Here is a 20,757-nt window from a genome sequence, read left to right on the forward strand (position 1 = left end):
AAAAGCGTGCAGAAAAGTGTCACGCTCCTGACAGGCGTCAATGCAAGCGAAACTGCCTTCAGGGAAGAGCATTAGACATCTCGGAGAGAAAACCGACTGCACGAAGCAGTCTCAGGTGAAGGGTTGATCGTTTGTGAGAATACGCGGGGCGAGGGAACGCCTTCTTATTCTCACAGCCACAAAGCTAGGACGTCCGCGCTCAAAAGCGTCCTGCTAATATGACTTGCTTTCCCTTTTCTCGGTGGAAAGACGTACACGAGTTCAGGCGACGTTCGCCTTCTTACTTCTCACTGCAACGCATGACGAGAGAGAGAGAGGACGTGAAACGTCCTCTTCTATAAAGCTTCTATTTAGAGGGCGCGAGTCCTTCCGAAAGATCCAAACCCTGCGCAGGGAGGACGCTTCGGAGGACGAGAAGCAATCCTTCAGGATTCGTGCACGCACTTTGGCAGCCTGGGAGTAACTTCAGGTCTGCCGAAGGCACGTCAGATCGGTGGAGTTCCTCGTAACCCTCCTTCGGCTTTCGACATGCTCTCTCCCTGTTCCTGGGAGTCAAGCAGAGGTCCCGGCCTAGAGGCAAAATAAGGCCGATCTGACGCACCCTCCACTACACAAGGGGCACTGTCACTGCACTTAGCCACTTCACTTTTGCTCTCCAAAGCCAGCACTTTCGATTCTAAGTTACGAATCGATAGAGTATCAGAGAAAGGTCAATACCCTCTACAGAAACTGTTTAGGGCCCGAAGGCAACATTACAGGTTAGGAGTAACAACTACAGAAGTAGCACTTTCACCACAATGATAGGAGAGCAAGCACCTTAGATTCCAAGATACGATGGAATCTATAACGTAAATGGGCATTACCTCACGAGACATATTTATAGCCCGTAGGCCATACTACAGGGTTAGGCAAAATAGTCTACAGGTAGGTTAGCCTACCCTGACTTTGTTTACTGATTAATTGCATACATATGAATCATACGTCTTCCTTATGGAATTAGACAAAGTCTCACACTCCTTACATGACAAATCTCAACAAAGAAGCAAGACACATAGCCCTCGTGCATATCGAGTGCGGAACTACCGAAGCGTTTCGGTAGCCACACCCTATCTTAGCAGACAACACCCTCTGAAACTAGCCTAACTACTGATTCAGATATACAAAAAATGAATCATATTCAAAACAATTTAAGATAGCGTATGCCTAGCCACAAATCCAAGTCAATAAATCAAAAGACAATTAGGATATTTAGCGGCCATGAAGTTTCAAAATCCTAAGACGGAGGTACTGAAAACAGGTGTTTCCAGCACCGGCGACAGAAAAATTATGAATAGAAAATGGGACTGGTTCCTGATACCCGCCTCCCAGCGGCGGGAATGGGTACTAACCACCTGGCCGACCACTGTGTGTGCCGAAGTTTTTGAATTTCTGTCGGACTTCAGAAATACAGCTATATATATATCTGACAGGTAAGTTTCATGAACAAAACTGTGAATAGGTGAATTTTCCACGAATGATGCAGGAAAACGTTCCAGAGAGAAATCCCCAAATGTGTGAGTCTGTGAATCCGGAGAATGCGAATACGGGGGGTCCACTGTACAAAATTGTCAAAAAGAGACAACCAAGCGTGGGAGCAACTGTAATACCTAGTGCTGCTTCCACAGATGTGAATAGAATGACTGAGTAACATTGGATGGTAGGGGGGACCCCTGACTCCACTGGGGGGAGGGAGGTACACTGTGGTTAAAATAGCACTAAAACAGACACATGAAAAAAGCTGGCCAGTAACATTGGCAGATCACATACGTAGTCTACTAAACATTCCCGCAGACAGAAATTTTGACATTAGGCAGAAACTTAATATAAGAAAAAGTTTACGGATATTGTAACACAAAATTTAACTTTATGAAGCAAAAGGATTTTTCAGAGGACATGATCATCAATGCATAACCATGTTTGAAACTATACAGTTGCTATGATTCACACTGAGACACTGTTACTCATACTTTCTAAATATCTATCTGTAATACATATGAAATTACGCTGTTCACTGCCTTCACCATCACTACCATAACACCAACCTTGAACTTCAAATTGGTGGAAGCCTTCCCAGTGCCACCATATCCGTAACTGAAGGGATCTTCCCCAAGTGTCAAACCAGCCTCATCGATTGACCAACCAACGCGAACCACGTGAGGGTGTTGCTCGTCTTCTTCCAGGTGGGGTACAGGCAAACAGTCCAAAACCTTCACATCATAGAAGATCCTTCCCTTTGTGAAACCGTATGTGGCTCTCACTCCATGCCATGCATAGCCAAAGCCTTGTGTGGTTAATGGTTGTGCACTCAGAAAATCTTCATGGTCGATCAACAAACTTGAATCTGCGTTATCTGAAAAGAAGAAAGATTACAGTGAAACATTACAGATCACTCAACCAATTCTTAAAATACATGCTTTGATAATAATTACCAAAATAATTCAGTATTTCTACTTAACTTCTTTTAGACACTGACTTAGAATCTATTTTTTATGAAAGTTAGGCTATAAAGCCAAGCACTTGGGCACTTTAAAATATTCGGTACTTGAGAAAATCAAAAGGGGGAGTGGGAATGGTTGGACAGAAAGGTCCTGAGGCTGAGAGGGATAAACTGAGAATAAGTACAAGGCTCCAACACTGAAACTGCACTAAGAAGTATTAGTTAAGGTAGGTAAGTACAGCAAAATTGAAGAAAGAAAGCAAGCATGGAGTTGAAAGTAAATGGCTACACGGAACATGCAGTTCTGGACCAAAGTAACACTGTAAACCCTTCATTAATGCCTACAGCACACTACGTGGCGCACTGACAATACTACTTGGTTACAGATTAGCATAAAGAGTTGAAGGTCATCATTATTCAGACCTGAAGAACTTACTGATACCATAAATTAGTAGACAGAAACTCAAAATGGCACTAATTTTAATAGGTTATGGTCTAAGACTCAAGTCACACAGAACTTACATTTCTAGTGTAAACTTTCCATCTCTTTTTTTTTTCCACCAATTTGTTTATAGTATGCTAATTAACTCATTTTAGTAATTTTATCATTTATTTTAATGTTGCTAATTTTACTCAGCTTCGTCAGTCAATGATTGCGTGATCTTTCAACTATTAAAATGGTGTAATATCTCTTTTAGGCTTGAAATTGTTATGAAGAAACAATAAAACGTGTCACAAATAAAATGTGGTGGTTCCTAACCTACTAAGCTCTTTTCTTTGTACAGAGACTGAGATTTCCAAAACATCAGTCTACTTTCACGATAACAAATTACTTATCAACCAGCTGTTAATTGAAGCAACCATTGGATTTTCTGTCTTACACTACAATGACAAATTATTTATCAACCAACAATCATAATTTACAAAACCTTTATCAGTTCTCACCAACTTTGGATATTTGCAGTATTCTCAGTTTTCAACTGAATAAGTAAGTTGAACAAAAATACTCCCCAAAAAAGGCATCCATTATGATCCCAATATGTACAGTGCTATGATAATCTTTGGGTATGATAAATTTACTCAAATAACTAGGCCAATTAGGATAACAAAAATTAAAGGGCTTCATGATAACTTTTAAATCTACGTTGCCTATCACCATTTCTTTGTACGTTTTTCTTTAGAACTTACACAGCAACTTGGCAGTCTGTCATTTCTTGGGGAACCATGCCCACTGGACTAGTGCTTATTTCTAATTGGTGGTGATCTGAATTAGCTATAGCAACAGATCGATCATGAACCTTATTAAGAAAATTTCAGAAAAATGAGAAGTCAAAATCAAATAAAAATTACCAAGAAATTATCAGTACAGAAAAAAAAATTACACAGAACAAGACTGGCTTGTTATTTACAAAAACTCATTATCAACCTAATGTCAATACCATTAAACTTTTAGCTGACCTGCATAACAATACTATTTAGAAATAAAAAAATTTAAATTACACTGAATTAATGCCAAGTACTACACTTACTAAAGGACACTTTCTGTAAGTACTTACATCACTGCAATAAATACAGCAGGGAGGTATATTAAAACCTTTCCTCTCTCATTATTTTTTCAGATTTGGATAATGGTCAACACTTCAACATTAATTAATACTGTAATGTAAATCATCACACTTCAGTTGTAGCTTCTCTGAGAAATTATATCAATGCCTGTTGACTGCCCTTCACTCTTGAGCTGTGATCACTTCTTCATTCCAAGAGTTGATATAATAAAATTAATATTTTGTAAACATCCCCCATTCCATATATGACCCCAGTGAGCCATAATAGATAGTACTGGATTTGATCTTGCTATGTTGCTGTGAGAATCAATCTTTTGTGCCAGGCTAACCCATTATATCCCAGCATCCTCATTTGAGGACACACATTTCAACAATTTTTTTATCCTTTTCTCTTATCTATTCATTACATTTGAATAAATGAATGCATAAATTATATCATATTACACCCCATGAAAGTTTTTTTTTCATATGTATTAAGAATTTTATAGGCCTTTTATGAACAACCAAACTTGCACTAAAATTCTCTCTAATCCTATCATAATTTCAAGTATCTTTTTCCAAGTTATAACAATTAATTTGAAATAAATTTCGTATAGTAAATTAATGAATTACTCAACCATTCCAAGTAAAAATTGTGTATTATAAAGGAATGACGTTGTTCATAATTGACTTTGAAAATTGCGTCCTCAAATGAGGACGCTGGGATGAAGTGGTATAAATCATGTTCAAACCTGTCAAAGTATGCAGGACCTGAACTTAATGATTTAACTCGATTTTTGTCTCAGATTCGTTCTTATCTCTGTTGTGATCACACTCAATAAGAGAATATCCATTCATGGTAAATATTATTTTGTTATTATTCAAAATATTTCTTGAAAAAGTTGTGGAGAACTCTTTCTCTCTCTTTTATATATATATATATATATAATATATATATATATATATATATTATATATATATATCTATATATATTTCTAATTCTGAAGGTTGTGCATTTCTGTGATAATGCCGATGCATCAAATAATAAATGGGATAAAGGATTCAAAGTAAGAAGCTTGAATTCGAAGCTTTAGAAATCATTGACTCAAAATGCAGCATTTAAGAATGCATTAGTTTTGATGAAATCATGGGCATAACTAACTGAAACAATTTATCCAGGTGAAACCTATAAGGTTTGGATATAAACTTTTGGCACTTTGTGGGACCTTGGGTTACTGTTCTAATTTTGATCTTTACCGAGGTAAGAATCCCCAACAAGAACAGAATGATGCTTTAGCACTGGGTTCAAAAGTTGTTTTGAAAATGCTTGATACTGTAGCTGATCCAGTCTCATACTGTCTTTTTTTGATAATTATTTTACTGAATATGAATTATTAGTCCACCTATGAAGTACATACTAGGTTTCAAGCATTGTGAAATTCGTTTGAAGATCTATACATTGAAATCAGCTCATGGGATGAAAAAAAGAATCAAGAGGCTCACATGACTTACGGTTTTTGACACCAGTGAAGATGTAGTACTGATGGTAAAATGGCTAGATAACAAATGTGAACGTTAGAACTAATTACGACACTAGAACCCCTTGCAAAGGTACAGCGTTGGGTGAAGTCATCAAAGCCAAAAGCAAGCGCTCCTCAACCAAATGCAATTTTCAACTATAACAAATGCATGGGTATTGTAGTATACCATGATTGGTTGGTAGGGATATATTCTGTTTCTATTCGAGGCATTGGTGCACCAAGGACACGGTAACATACAGCTGAGATTATTAGATTTCAAAAGGTCAATTTCTATAGCTCACTTGAAGTTGGCTTGCATGGAAGGCTTAGTAGGAAGACCTTGTGGTACCTTACACTCATTATACAAGTTTTACTGATGTTCGGTATGAAGGTAAAGACCATTACGCAACAGTCAACAATGGTGTTTGAACAAAACATATACAGCAGATCTAAGGACCTCTTGCCCTAAATGTAATGTGACTCTTTGTATTGAATGTCTCAGCTCTTATCATAACAGAAAATAAGCTCATAAGGTATTGCAATAAAAAAAAAAAGTAAATTTGGCTTATAAAATTACATTTTTTCAGCTAGAATATTAAATGAGAATTTAAAACATTCAACTAGATTGATAATATGTATTTGTTTATCTTTACTTACAAAGAAGATACTTTATTTAGGAAATATAAACCTAACAACCATTGTCCCCAATTGAGGACAATTGTAAGGTTACCATTAGGAAAAGATTTTTTCTTTCTACTTCATATGTATTCTTAACCCTTAAATATATAATATTTTGCAAAAAATTCCAGAATTTCATAAAATACAAGTTGGGATTCAATGGGCTAATTGAACGATTTTTGTGGCAAAACATTCAGGTCTTTGGATGGGTCATAAATGACTTTAAGGCAACTCTTACGGCAACACTTGCACCTCAGCTCAGTGACACAAGGAAGAAGTGTCTCCCATGAAATTTCATGGGGAAAAATACTAAACCTCCCATTCCCAACAAATGTCATAAATATTGGCCAATGAATATGTGTACTTGGACTGTTGCTAGTTTTAGTTCTTATCCTTTAAGTTATGATGTGAGCTGTAATTGTGACTTTGCAAAATATGGTAAAACAAATTTACCAGAAAGAACATGTATAAATTGCTAAAATTATTTGGTATTTTTATTAGCATCTTGGGAAAAGAGGCCCTGCACAAAGTTGGGCACAGATTCAGCTTCCCGTGGAAGGTACATAAAATTCCTTATACTGTGAGCATTTGCATATCTTCCTTTTCCATTTGTTTTGATTCATAAAATATATTGAGCAATGACAAAACTGAACATGTGTATGCTGTAAGCAAAATAGGAAAATGAAAAGACTTTAGGATTAAAAAAATTTGAATACAATAAAGTTACACACTACTCACTTGAAAAGAACTCCATAAAAGAAAATAAATCATCAAACCTCTTCCAAGTGTGCTGCAAGGGTCTCCAGCAATAAATGTCTGTACTTTCCAGAATAAATGAAGTCTCATACATTTTGGCATAAATATGTGTTCTTTTCTATGATAAGAACTCATTTTAGATAGAAATGTTAGTGTTGTGCTACTAGTCTGTGTTTGGGAGGAACAGGCTTTCTCCACGACCTAGAGCCTGTGGGCTTGGCTGCATCCAATGGATTAACTGCAGTCGTCCTCAACAACCAAGGGGCTTGCAAGGCAACTGCCAGGCGGATGTGAGAGCTCAAGAATCCAATCTTCTCCTCTTCCCTTCTGCCTCCACAATACTCTTTGGATAAGAACAATATTGAGACCACTACTAGTAGTAGTTGTTTCAGAGTAAAACTTCTCTCCCCCGAACCTTGCCTTGAAAACAGAGACAAGACCGTATCTCGCCTCCCGAGGCCAAAGTTTGTCCACAGATTGCCAATCGGTCGCCTATGGGTGCCAAGAAGCTAACGCCTCCCTCCCACCAACAGGCCCTATCCTTACAAGAGGAGCATGAAAACTAGGTGGGGAGGTGGAAAGACACCACTTGTACTTCTCCCCCTTGAATGCGGGAAGACTGGTCGAGGCCGAGGAAGTTGTCAGCGCAGTATTTAAAGGAGCGGGAACATTTCTGACTGGCAAGTCTACTGCCACAAGTGGTTCAGCCTCCCAACAGTGGAAGAAGCTGCAACAGCAACAATGGCCACAGACTCTTGTCTGAATCTATTTGGTCAAGGAATGATGGGCAAAGGCCACATCATCTGCTTACCTAAGATGGTTGCACACCTGGAACTTAGTGAGAATCAATTGGCATAATTGGCAAACTCAGTCCACAGGTAGTGATCTTTCTAAGGAAAAGCTCTGCTCGGGTACCCGACTCGTCCTCCAGGATGATTCGTATGTATGTAGTAGTCAGCCTTTCTTTCATGCCTACCCACCCTTGGGCCAAGGGGAGAGCGGTGCACAAAGAAGGCAGAAGAGGAATGGCACTGTAGGAAAAGAGCTGGGTTTCAAAAGTGTCAGTGAGGGAGTATTCCCTTCCCAGAGATTGATGTTTCATAATCTTATTCATGATTGAGCTTTCAAATGCCCTGTAATCTCAATCCCCTTAACAATCAAAATGAATGATGAAGAAATTAACAGGTATTCACGAATTAATCGAGGGGGGGGGGGGGGGGGTGGGGGGGGGGGGGGGCCACTATTTAGAAAACCAATTTTACTTAGGAACATGATGATTCTATCAAATCAGAAATTTTGCCTTCAGCAAGAATGCCTTTTAATGTTGGTTTCCAAAATATATGCTTCTTTGATGGTTCCAAATTGGACAATTCAACTAATAAGTGTTGGACAGGCATCAGCATTTGGCATGCATTACGTTTCATTGGGTCTGAATGTGGATTTGACATCAAATGACCATGTGAAAATCTAGTATGGCCTATACATAGTCTTGTTAATACAACTTCTTTAGCTCTCTTTTTAAGACGACGACATCCATGAACTTCACTTTTTATATTTCTGAGTTTGTTTGTAGTTGACACTGATGTCAGTATTGATATATTAAAGGCTTAATAGAGGTTACAAAATATAAGAACTAAACCTCGTATCAAGAAACACTACATTCATTATCAGACAAAAACTTAAGTACAGTAAAGACACAACTGAACTAAACTAGATATCACACACATTCACAATGAATTATAAAAATTAATTCAAATCTGCAGAAAATGAACCAAAGGGACTGCAATAATCAACTGAAACAAATTTAGTGTTTTATTACTAAACTGACAATAAATGTAACAGTTATTGTGGAGATACTCATCATATAAATAACTCTCTGTCGCAAAATAAAATTCCCAAGATGTATCTACCACAAACGTTGATAAGAAAAAAAAAAAGTAGCTGGTTTCTCAGTTATCATCACTTGCCAAAATTTGTCATTAACTGCATACTGGTTTCCAAGAAACCATAAAATACTATGGCAGATTTACAATGCATGGATCCATAAATATCAAATATCAGGACTAGTATAAAACATTAAATACTTATGTACACTGGATGTACAGAGTAATTCTAAAAAGAATGACCTGAACCATTCAAGAAAATGCAAATTTGCAGCAACAATGAAAGATGTGCAACTGATAAAAACTTTCCATTGCCCTCATGATGTTATCATAACTTTTTATCATCACCTAAGTAGACAGTTTGTTCCAGCATGGATTCAACAGCTCTGTCTTTATTTCTATAATCTTCTTCCATATCCCTAACATAGCCTATGAATTTCCGCCAATCGTCCTTTGTTACAGCTGTTATTATATTCATCACATTCCTGTAAATCCTATCCACTACACTAGCTGGACTTACACCGACTTCTTTCAAGCACCGCTGATGACTCAAATCTGCTTTCCTTGCCACTGATTTCACGTGGGCCCATACAAGTTCAATAGGGTTTAAAAGCTTGTGAAAATGAGGTATTCTCAAGACACTATGACCTCTATTAAGGGCTATTTCATCAATTTCATAAACTTGTTTCCCTTTATGCAATGCAACAAGCTGAAGTAACTCTGACCTTGTTAGTAACGAATCATGGACAATGTTGCTTTGAGTGAGCCATTCTATTATCTCACTTTTTTTAGAACTGCTAGTTGGGGCTTTATTCAAAAATTTTGAATGGTAAGAACAACTGTCCATCACAATAAGAGAATGAGGAGGAATATTACTTAGTAACTTGCCTTGGAACCAGTTACGGAATTTGTGATAGTTTAGTGATTCAAGGTCTTCTCTACTTCCACTCTTTATTTGAAGTACCTGTAGGGCTCCATGTATGAAACCATATTCTCCCCCAGCATGCACAACTACTAATTGTTCTTTACTATTGCTCTGCTTTTGACTTCCAAAAAATTCATTCAAGCTTATGAAAGTTTCACCAACATATATCTCTGGCCTTGGATGACTACTGGTTCTATTAGCAAACATTATTCTACAGTATTTACTTCTTTCTGCTACTATATCATTCTTTTCAATTAGTATAGTTCTACCCCCTTGGATTGTTTTATAGCAAAATCCAAGGTTTTTTACTAGACGTGCGAGAGTACTTTTGACACCAGTAAATTTGAAAGGTGGCTCCTTCACCCTTTCAAATAGACACTCTAACGTTGGCAACTCGGCACACTCATAAAATGACAATATCACTCTTCGAATGCTTTCTTCCTCAATGCCCTCTATATTTCCTGTTATTGGAGAATGTTTTTTTCTAGGTGGTGGGGATTCCAACCTACCATCCTCAGGATAATTTAAAATTTTTTCTACAGTTTGAACTGATACACCAGTGGCAGCAGCTGTTTTTTTCTGTAAATTAGCCTCACATTCAAGCTGATTTAGGGATCGGAAATAATGATGAACATTCAATACCATCTTTCTTGCCTGGCTGGTTATTCTTGCAGTATCCCCGGCAATATTAGTGTTTCGGGCCACCATCCCTGTGGTAAATTACGAATGAATGAAAATGCTGTCCACCCAGAGTATAGCATATTCAGTAAAAAAATTATATTTTTATAATAAAATTAGATTTTGTATATACGTACTTACCCAGTAATTATATAGCTAAGATTTTCTACTAGATAGCAGCCTAAATTCAAATGTTGCAGGTAGCTCTTCGATGGCTCTGGAGAGTTATAATACAGTGCTGTCCCCCTACGGCAATAGTATTAGGAACGACTTAGTATCATGTGACTGTTTTATGCATAATGTCCATCAGAGGGGAGGCCGGTGGGCTCTGATCATATAATTGCTGGGTAAGTACAGAGATACCTTGACCTAATATTCAAGTTTTCTGATGTACGAGTCGTCACTGTTGATTTTTTGCTTGTTACACAAGCAAAAAACTGAGGCATGAGCTCAAGATGCCACTGCTGCGTAGATGGCGTAGTGACAAAAAATAAGATAAACAAAAAAAGTAGAAGAAAATATGCATCTTTTCCATGAATCTTTTAAAAACTTATAAATTACTTCAATGTATCTAATATTATATATACTCTCATATTATTGTATTATAGAATACTATTAACACAGCGGTCAATGTTTTGTTTTGGAAATCAGTTGATGGCAAATACACGTTTGTTTTGCCATATTTAACTCGGTTCTGTGCAATATTTCATCCTTCTGGTTAGCATAAACAAACATCTAGATACGTACTTGACTTATATGAGACAAGGTCATTTTTCGTTATATGTGTTCTTTAGTGTTCAAGTCCTTGAATACATCTCGCTGCGATTGAGATTACACTGGCGGCATGTTTATTGGGTAAAAAAATTACGTAATTCCATTCGCTATCTTCACAGTATTTCAACGTAATACGAGCTTTACATTATTAATTTTTTATCTGCGTGAGAAAAACAGTCCAATGTGTTCTTTCAAGCCCAGTAGTTATTATTAAAATTGATTTTCTCTCAATTTTAGCTATGGTTGTGTTTGATGTCATAAATTGGGAGTTTTAGCCTTGGTGACGATGCACGATAATAGCCATCAGCAGCTTGAACAGTTTTCTCAGCTTCAGCTACAACTTGGTTTAAATTTAACAGTATGTTTCCTTGTTGATCTTTTATCTATATCGAATAAAGTTATTAGCTAAGTCATTTCTAGTATTGCCGTGGGGGCACAGCACTGTATACCTACACTGAGCCATCTAAGTGCTCCCTGCAAAATGTCAATTTAGGCTGCTGGCAAGTAGAAACTCTTAGCTATATAATTACTGGGTAGTTACGTATACAAAGACAATATTCTGTAGGAAGCTTACAAACTTTTCTGAAATCACAATTTGAACATAAAACCTTCAGTCATGATAGTATATATTCATTAAAAAAAAAATATGCAACCCAACTATAGTCCTTGAGCTGTTATATAAATCTTTTTAGGACCTCCTTCAGACTTCCTAGGGAGTGACTTGTCACTGAATGGCAAATTATCTTTAAAAAAGTAACTTACCAAGTAGGTAAGTAATTACTTATTTAACGATTAGCCTCGCACAGCATCCCTAAGTCAAAATTTGCCTGCAAGTGACTGCTGCAATGTGTGACAGCTCCCACCCACAGCAGCGGGAACTCGTGAGCGACACCAGCTGACAGCGTCACACTTTTTTTATGCCGCTCAACCGACAAGATGTCGTTTAGTTGCTTTCTGAGCTCACGTTCGCTGCTTCTCGTTCAAGTCGGTGACGTACCCGCTTTAGTCAATTGTTCGTCTATTACATTATATTGGTTGGCTTTACTTACATTAGTAAGTAATGGAATGTTTGAAAGGTCTCTTGTGTTGCACTTTTCTCTCTTTGGTAAAGCATCAGAAGTCACTTCAGAACTTTCATCTGACAATACTTTATTTTCTTCAGAAGAACCATTGAACACCTGATAAACATCATGGCAGTGCTGTTCTCCTCTTTGAATGACGACAACTTCCTTCTTTTTTGTGGTAGCAATCTGTCTCTTTCTTTCTGCATAATCTATTGAGCCCATTTGCATACTTCCTTGGCCTTCTGACTTTGTCCTCTGTGATCTGATCAAATCTAGCTCTAAAACAGGTATCTTCTTTTCACGAGGGCAACAGCAATCAATGTGAAAATTATTTTCTCTCTTACCAGAGGGAGAACACACTGTTTTTAAACAAAACTATGAAAACATATGCACCTCAAAATATCAAATATAATATCAAGTGAGTGTATAAAGGTATTTTTTCTTGCCAAGTTTCCTTTACCAAGTGATACCTGAACTGCTTTCTATGACATAATAACCCTTAAACGCTATTGGACGCAGTTTACGTCAACAAAAATTGTCTGTTGTGTGCTTAATTGACGTAAAATACGTCTATGAAAAAGTTTTTTTAATATTCGCGGAAAAATAGTTCGAGGCCTACTTGGCGAAAAATTTTGAATCACGCGCCTTGAGGGATGCTGGGAGTCATGGATCAAGCTGTTTTGTTTACAACAGTTACCCAGGCGCACGTGCGAATTTCTTTCTTCTCGCACTAAAAAGCATCAGCGACACTTCAGAAATTATTTTGTCACTTTGTCGTAATTTTTGCACCATTTTATATTAGCCGTTACAGTTTTATATATGAAAATGTGCACAATTTCAGTAAAAAAATAAATAAATAAATAAATAAAAATGAAAAAAAATCCATGGTTCTAGCTTTTATCAGTTTTGAAATATTTTCATATAAATAACAACAAGTACCAAAATTTCAACCTTCGGTCAACTTTGACTCGACGGAAATGGTAAAAAAACGCAATTGTAAGCTAAAAACTTACATTCTAGTAACATTCAATCATTTACCTTTATTTTGCAACAAATTGGAAGTCTCTAGCACAATATTTTGATTTATGGTGAATTTATGAAGAAGAAGAAGAAGAAGAAGAAGAAGAAAAAAAAAAAAAAAAAAAAAAAAAAACTTACGTCCGCGCAGTAACTTCCGAAAAAATCAGAAATTTTTCCGTCCGATTGTCGTAATGTTTGAACCATTTTAAATTAGCCGTTACATTAAAGTTTTATATATATGAAAATGTGCGCAATTTCACGTAGAATACAACAAATAACAACCCATGGTTGTAGCTTTTATCAGTTTTGAAATATTTTCATATAAATAACGATAAGTGCCAAAATTTCAACCTTTGGTCAACTTTGACTCGATGGAAATGGTAGAAAAACGCATTTGTAAGCTAAAACTATTACATTCTAGTAATATTCAATCGTTTACCTTTATTTTGCAACAAATTGGGAGTCTCTAGCACAATATTTCGATTTATGGTGAATTTATGAAAAAAACTTTTTCCTTACGTCCGTGTGGTAACTCTTCCGAAAAAATCTTAAATTTTTTCGTCTGATTGTCGTAATGTTTGCACCATTTTAAATTAACCGTTACATAAAGTTTTAAATATGAAAATGTGTGCAATTTCATGTAGAATACACCAACAAACAACCTATGGTTGTAGCTTTTATCAGTTTTGAAATATTTTCATATAAATAACGATAAATAGACAAAATTCGTCCTTCGGTCAAATTTAACTCAACCGAAATGGTCAAAAACTGCAATTGTAAGCTACAACACTTACAGTCTTGTAATATTCAATCAATTACCTTCATTTTGCAACAAACAGGAAGTCTCTAGCACAATATTTTGATTTATGGTAAATTTTTGAAATTTTTTTTTTTTTTTTTTTTTTTTTTTATGTACGCTCGTTAAGAATTCATGCATCATTTTGTGATAATATTTTCTCTGTGTTCGCCTTGATTGTTTTACAATGTGTTATATACCAAAAGGATTGCAATTTTGTGTACAATACAATGAAAAAAATTTAACTCATTAGCTTTAACCGTTTTGCTCACAGCGCGATTTGTATAAAATTATATATGAGAAATTTTTTGTGCTGTCATATATCCCAATATTTATATATGATAATGATATTTTTTTTCATTTCTGATGGTCGCATACTAAACTTCAGGCAATGCCAAACCAAGGAGCCAAAAATGAACTCTTAATCTTGAAAACTATGCGTGCTGTGATTTTTTGAAAAAAACCTTTTTTCCGCTTCGGCGCTCACTCATGAACACCGCCGGCATACGGGAGACAATTGTTAAAATACCGCTTCGGCGTTCAAGGGTTAACGTGTTGTGAAGAAGGGAATAGACGTTTCGCTGCATGGTGCCGGTAAAATTATCTTTATTATTCTTCCGATTGCACTGCAAAATCATTGCCATCTTTACCATAGATCGTTGGTGATTATCCATATGATTTACATAATTTTGATATTTCTCTTACCTCTCTCCCTCTCTTTCCTTGTGTAAAAAAAAAAGGGAGCCCCACGTGAATATGTAATAGCACATGCGTATGTAGGCTTCTAGCTGTAATCCATAGGCTAGTAGGCTACATATGTACAGTAGTATGCATACTACATATATTTTTAAGGCTAATGTAAAATAACTTTGAAACTCTCTTGAATTTAGTTTAAGGTGATAGTTGATTGAAGACATATTTGGTGCTTGAACTAAAGTAGGCAGTTATAAACATTGGAATAGTGGTCTTGGGTGGGTTAATTATTAAAGTAGGCAGTATAAAGCAATTTTTGAGGGGGGGGGGGGGTACCAGGATAACACGGGTATTACTTATCACGGGGGGTTCTGGGCCCTATCCCCACGATTATCGAGGTCCTACTGTATTGCCATGTGGTCCATTTTCCTTCGAATGCCAAGTTCTAATTTTTTGCATTTTTTTGCGGTTCTCATCAATAATGGCCAGAAGGCAGTAGTCTCTGGGCATGGATGCCATCAACTCACTTCTAAGAGAATTAGAAAGTGATGTTGATGATAATCTGGAGCTTGATGACGAGGGCGTGGATGTGGGAGAGCTGAAGCAAGGGGTTAGGGAGAAAGAGGACAACTGGCCACGGCCGACTGGCCGTGGTCCAGCTGGCCGTGGCTGCTGACTGGCCGCAGCTCAACTGGCCGCTGGGGACGACTGGCCGCAGTCGACTGGCAACAGCGGTAAGAGAGAGAGAGAGAATTTTTATTATCTTTTGAAGGAAACAAGTGATTATTTTTTTTTAATCCCCTTTTGATTTTTGTTATTGTTGTTATTGGTTATAAACTCTTTCGAAGAAAACTGGTATTTATTGTTATTAACGGTTGTAAACTATTTTCTTTTTTTCAAATGAGAGCTTGATACTTTGCCAATTGGACTGTTACCTTTTTCAAATACATTGTTGAACTTTGTAATTATTGTTAATGGTTGTAAACTATTTATTTCATGTATGGATATCATTTTTGAAAAGAGGTTTTCTCTAAAAGAATAATACTTAAAAGGTAAATTTTATTAAACAGCTGAATTACATAGAAGTTCCATAAAAGCTGAATTATTGGAATAAAAAAAATTTGGAAAATAAAAGGTAATTAAAGATAAAAAAAAAAGTTAAATTTCACTAAAAAGCTGAATTATTGAATAAAAAATCAAGAAAATAAAAGATAAAGATAAAAAAGTTAAAATTTCATAAAAAAGTTGAATTATTGTATTATAAAAACTGCTTAAAATGACAATTTGTCCAAAATTGCATTTTTCCTAACTATACAAACCTGAGGTCCTTTTACAATAGGAAGGTACTAGCGGCAGATGGATAGGTCGTAAGCTTTCAAACAAGGGGTGGGTTCGGTAGTTAACTGCTTGTCCGACAGGGTCTTGGCGCGCGCGACTGGGAGGTAAACAAATCACTTTTGCTTTTGGCCCAAGCAAAAACTGCAGTGAGGGGTGGCATGAGGTGGGACTATGTGTAAAAGGACCTCAGGTTTGTATAGTTAGGAAAAATGCAATTTTGGACAAATTGTCATTTGTTCCGACACGGCATACAAACCTTCGGTCCTTTTACAATAGGAAGACTCACTTCTGGTGGGAGGAATCTGAGTCTTTTGTGAACAGACTGGTGTTCCTCGCCCAACCTTGGAATGCCTCCCTGGTCGTAAGAGCGAGGGAGGGATCCAAGCCTCTGTCCGATTGATCGGGGTGTGCACCGCAGGATCAATGGTCAGACCTCTGGACAAGTACTAAGAGAGAGGCAAGCGTATCTCTTCGTACCAGCAAACAAGAACAAGTTCCTATTTGCAAGAGGCAACATAAAGTTATGGTTTGTCTCTTGTTGGCATCCACTTCCCCCCCCTTGTAGGAGGAAGTGGTGGATATTCGCTCCCATCCCTAGTGAAAGGGATAGGATGGGGCTGTCGAGTAGCTCACCGGCATCTCGTCCTTGATCCAGCCAAGGTGATGACCGTATCCCTCTACCCACAGGTAGAGGGGGAGAAAAAGATAGGAAGAGAAGCCAGTCACTCTCTCATTCACTTATCTATTCTTACAGTCACACCAGGACTCGATGCTGTTCAGCCTGCTAGGGTCTGGGTTAGCTACACAACGTGTTGAGCAGCCACCACGGGTCCTAAGGAAAACGATCCAAGGACCTGTGGGCAATATCCAAAAGGTAGAAGGAGGTGCCAGTGGTCTGGTTGTACCAGACCCCTGCCTTCAGTACCTGCGCACGGAGAAGTTCTTGTGTAACTCGAGGGAGGGGTGTACTTCTAGGTCATCTTGGTGCTGACAAAGAGTCTTCAACACTCAGCCTGGGATGTCGAGTTTCTTCAGAAAGCGCGGTCGCGCTTTCACAGGACAAAGCAGCATCTCCTTCGCATCGAAGGCGGTGAAGTCCATTAGGGAGGGGATTGTGAAGGACCGAAAGGTTCAGAGTCTTCGCTACGAATTTGGTACGAAATCGAGCGTCACGAATCCCCATCCCCTGGATGCTTGACTTCGCAGGAAAAGTCATGCAATTACCTCAGAGGAAAAGAAGGGAATGGTCATATGACCTATCCCTCTTCTCGACTTCGGTGATGTCCTGTACCCATACTGGTCTATCCGTCTGCAGCGAAGTTGTTCTTCTCGGTAGTGGATAGGACACCGACACTCAATGGTGGGTGATCCCGATGGTATGGGTACTGTGACAGCCGTTAGGCGAAGAAAAGACTGTTATGGAACAACCGAACTAAGTCCACAGCGAAGTTCGTAACAGACTTGGGCGCTCTGACAGCTGCCGACTGACTGCGTTCGGTAGGAGGCAAGTTGTCCAAGCACCCGAGCAAGTCACGTGACCTTCGCCTTAAAAGGGTTATGCCAAGAGACTAAACAAATTAATTTGTTCGTCACCGATGCCAGAAGGCAAGGTGATGACTCTCTTAAGGCATGTGCCCAACAGGCGAAAGTCAATTGCCTTCTAGAGACCGAGGTCCCTGATGGCAAGATATCTCATAGTATAGTTTGATTCTCGGCTAAGGAGAAACAACACTATGTGTCGTTGAAGACGAAGGTGTACAGAAAATGCAACCTACGTCTTCACAGCTGAACCGAGAGAAGGATTCTCAAGATTCTGAACCTGTGCTACAAAGACTGAGAACGCTAACCGCTATTCATTGCTGTCCGGTGAGGATCGTAGTTGCAATAAAGCGGAGCGCTTTTCAGTAATGAAGACAGGGAAATACTGCCTGAAGAACTGCTTCTCATGGGCTGACATTTGGAAGTAGAGCTGTCAGGTCGGAGAGTAGGCGATGTCTTCTGACATATCTGTTAATTCGGGCGAGCAATGAATAATTGCACACCTACGAATACGAGATATTTTGAAGACAAACTCCAGACGTCTGCAAAAATCATTCGCATTATCGCGGTGCGATCCAGCGGGGTGACTAGTACAGACTTCTGTTACCGTGCGGTAAACAGAAAGATGAAAGAGTCCAAGAGATATCTCTGTTGAAAATTCTAGCAATGTCGAAGGCGATGAAACGAGAGTCACAGCAGTAGATGGTCCTTCATTATTGCGAGAATCCCCGTTAATCAGAGACCTAAGTCCATGATTGTTGGGCAGAGATACGGTTCGGTAGTCAATCAAACCAGGGGAGAGAGAGACGTAACCGACCGTGCATCTCCGAGACCTAGCTGATACTGAGCCGCTATCAGGCAGTTCAATACGCAGTAGCTCTCGGTGACTCGTCATCCTGAGTTGCCAGGTAATCCATTATTCCACGAAGGAATGCGTTCGGCTAGAACCATCGAGCATAAAGAATACGCACCGAGCAATGAATATTTAACCGGAAACCGGATTTCGGTAAATACAAAAGGCTGATTTGGTGTTGTCATGCCAATACCAAGTATCTAAAATCGAAACTAATAACTGCTGGGAGGTTGCAGGCAACCCCGAGTTGCAGTTCAACAATTAAGATACAATTCGTCTCGGTCACAAACCGTAGAGTTAACTACGGTATGTGCCTACCCCCCGGACAATTCAACTGTTAAAAGAATCATGTCGCGAGGGTAATATACGTAGTATATGTAGGTTCTGTACCACGACCTCCATCCTAAATTCTTTTCCTCTCGAGGAATGAGAATAAGGATTGGAGATCGACCGCCTTGTTCTCTAGTCAAGAGAGTGAAGGAGAAGTCTTCCCAAAGGAAAGCTTCAATGGTGAACAGAATACCGAAGACGATAGTTCAAGCCAAACTGGAAGTTCCCGTCCGTTCTTCTCTATTCCAGGTTAATCGCCTACTGTGAGATACTCTTCTTTCAGCAGCAGTCTTCTTCCAAATGCTAGAAATTACAGGAATTCGAGCATAAGCGAGGTTCCCGATTATCGTGTAACAATTATCGGGGATTCTCGCTCACTTTGGACCGTGGTCTCGCCTAAGTGTTTGGAGATCGTAAAAAACTCGAACACTCTGAGTGCGCTAGAAATTCCGTAGAATTCTAAGCACTCTGCGAAACCCCCACCGAATTCGTCAAACGATATCGGCTGGTGGTCCTCTCGATTCCCGTAGGAATCGAGAAAGGGGCAGGATCCCTCCTCAACGACCGGGGCTTACGTCAGGTAGGACCCGAAGGTCCCCCCGGTAGCGCAGCCCCTAACGTGGGATCTTACAGAGAAATCTCTGTAGGATCCCTCCCCTTTCCCTCGTAGCCGTAAGGAGAGAGGGAATGGGGGAGGAATTGGATACTGGCTCGCCTTCCCAGCGGAACTAGCAGTTGGAGAAGAAAAGGAGCAGCCATCGCCTTACGGCGATGGCCTCTCAAGAGTCTGGGAAAACGTATCGTCAGGAGAAAAACGTTTTCCCCCGGAGAAGGGTTACGAACTCATACTGTAGGTAAGGGTCTGCCGCCACTGTGAACGTCGTCTGGGTGGGGCTGATCGACACCTGACAGGAGAGAGCCGATACCGTCCTCCGACTCATTCCAGTCCTCGTCGAGGTCGAAACCTCAGGAGGACCGAAGGGGTATTCAAATACGGTGTCCGAAGACACGTAGAAACGCCTCTGTCGCAGTAGAGGAGGTGAAGTAGCTTGTTCGACCGGCCAGAACTGAGAGAGCCTTCTTGTCCGGAGACGAGAGACTACCTGGTTCAACACAGTCGGCAAGCTCCGATCGCGGCAGACCCACCGTCGATTTGGGTTCCCTCTCGGGCCCCAAAACGACTCGAGCCGAGACGTGGCTCTGCTGGTGGGAGCGGCGATCCTTCCCCGAGGTCGTTGTGCTGACGAATCAGCGCCATAACCTCGGCAAAGTTCCTCTGGATCTCGGAAGTCACCGCATCTTGCAGAGTGGGACCGTTAAGCCCTTCGAACAAGAGCATATTCCGAGAACCTTCCTCCTAAGAAGGGGGAACAGCGACAGCCCTCTCGGTCTTCTCCATCCACTTGCGCATACGTCCTGGCCGGTCCCAGAACCGTGCCTGGCACGTAGGGCGTCGTGGTGGGATCATGAGGGGCGCACCCCTCACGATCACTCCTCAATACCTCGCTCCTCCCGGTGTTAACCCGAGAAGTTGAAGGTACGGGAGAGGCAGACCTGACGCTCCCTCCTCGCTCGCTGGCAGAACCAGCAGGCTTGGAGGGCTGCAGGCGATCGTCAACCCGCGGTGGCGATCGAGCTGCAGGCCTGGTCGAACCGTCTCGCTGTGGAGAACGGCTGGACTGAGCACAGCGGCCCCGATCTCGAGTGTCAGAAGAGCTGGTGCTGGTTGCCGTACCCGATCGCTCTCTGTGAGAGCGACGGTCAGGCGACCTGCAGGCTCCACTGTCACAGTGAGACCGGTGCTTGTCCTCACGGCACGTCACATCGCTGGTTCCAGCCGTGGCTGGCACCGGCGAACGGGAGGACCTCTTCCCAGCCTCAGCCCGTGGC

At 39.8% G+C, this 20,757-nt stretch overlaps 1 protein-coding gene across 2 annotated transcripts in view; it reads right to left on the minus strand.

The window, feature by feature from the left end:
• Nucleotides 1–1,994: 1,994 nt before the first annotated feature.
• Nucleotides 1,995–20,757, minus strand: part of LOC135205785 (heterogeneous nuclear ribonucleoprotein U-like protein 1) — a gene marked incomplete at its 5' end in the record, with an annotated part of 44,662 nt that continues 25,899 nt past the window's right edge. Inside the window, 1 exon segment of one of the 2 annotated variants that reach the window (XM_064236925.1) lies at nt 1,995–2,389. In XM_064236925.1, the coding sequence (XP_064092995.1) occupies nt 2,010–2,389 (380 nt within the window). 2 annotated transcript variants of the gene reach the window in all.

Source organism: Macrobrachium nipponense, chromosome 24 (genome assembly GCF_015104395.2).
Source record: "Macrobrachium nipponense isolate FS-2020 chromosome 24, ASM1510439v2, whole genome shotgun sequence".
Lineage (NCBI taxonomy): Eukaryota > Metazoa > Arthropoda > Malacostraca > Decapoda > Palaemonidae > Macrobrachium > Macrobrachium nipponense.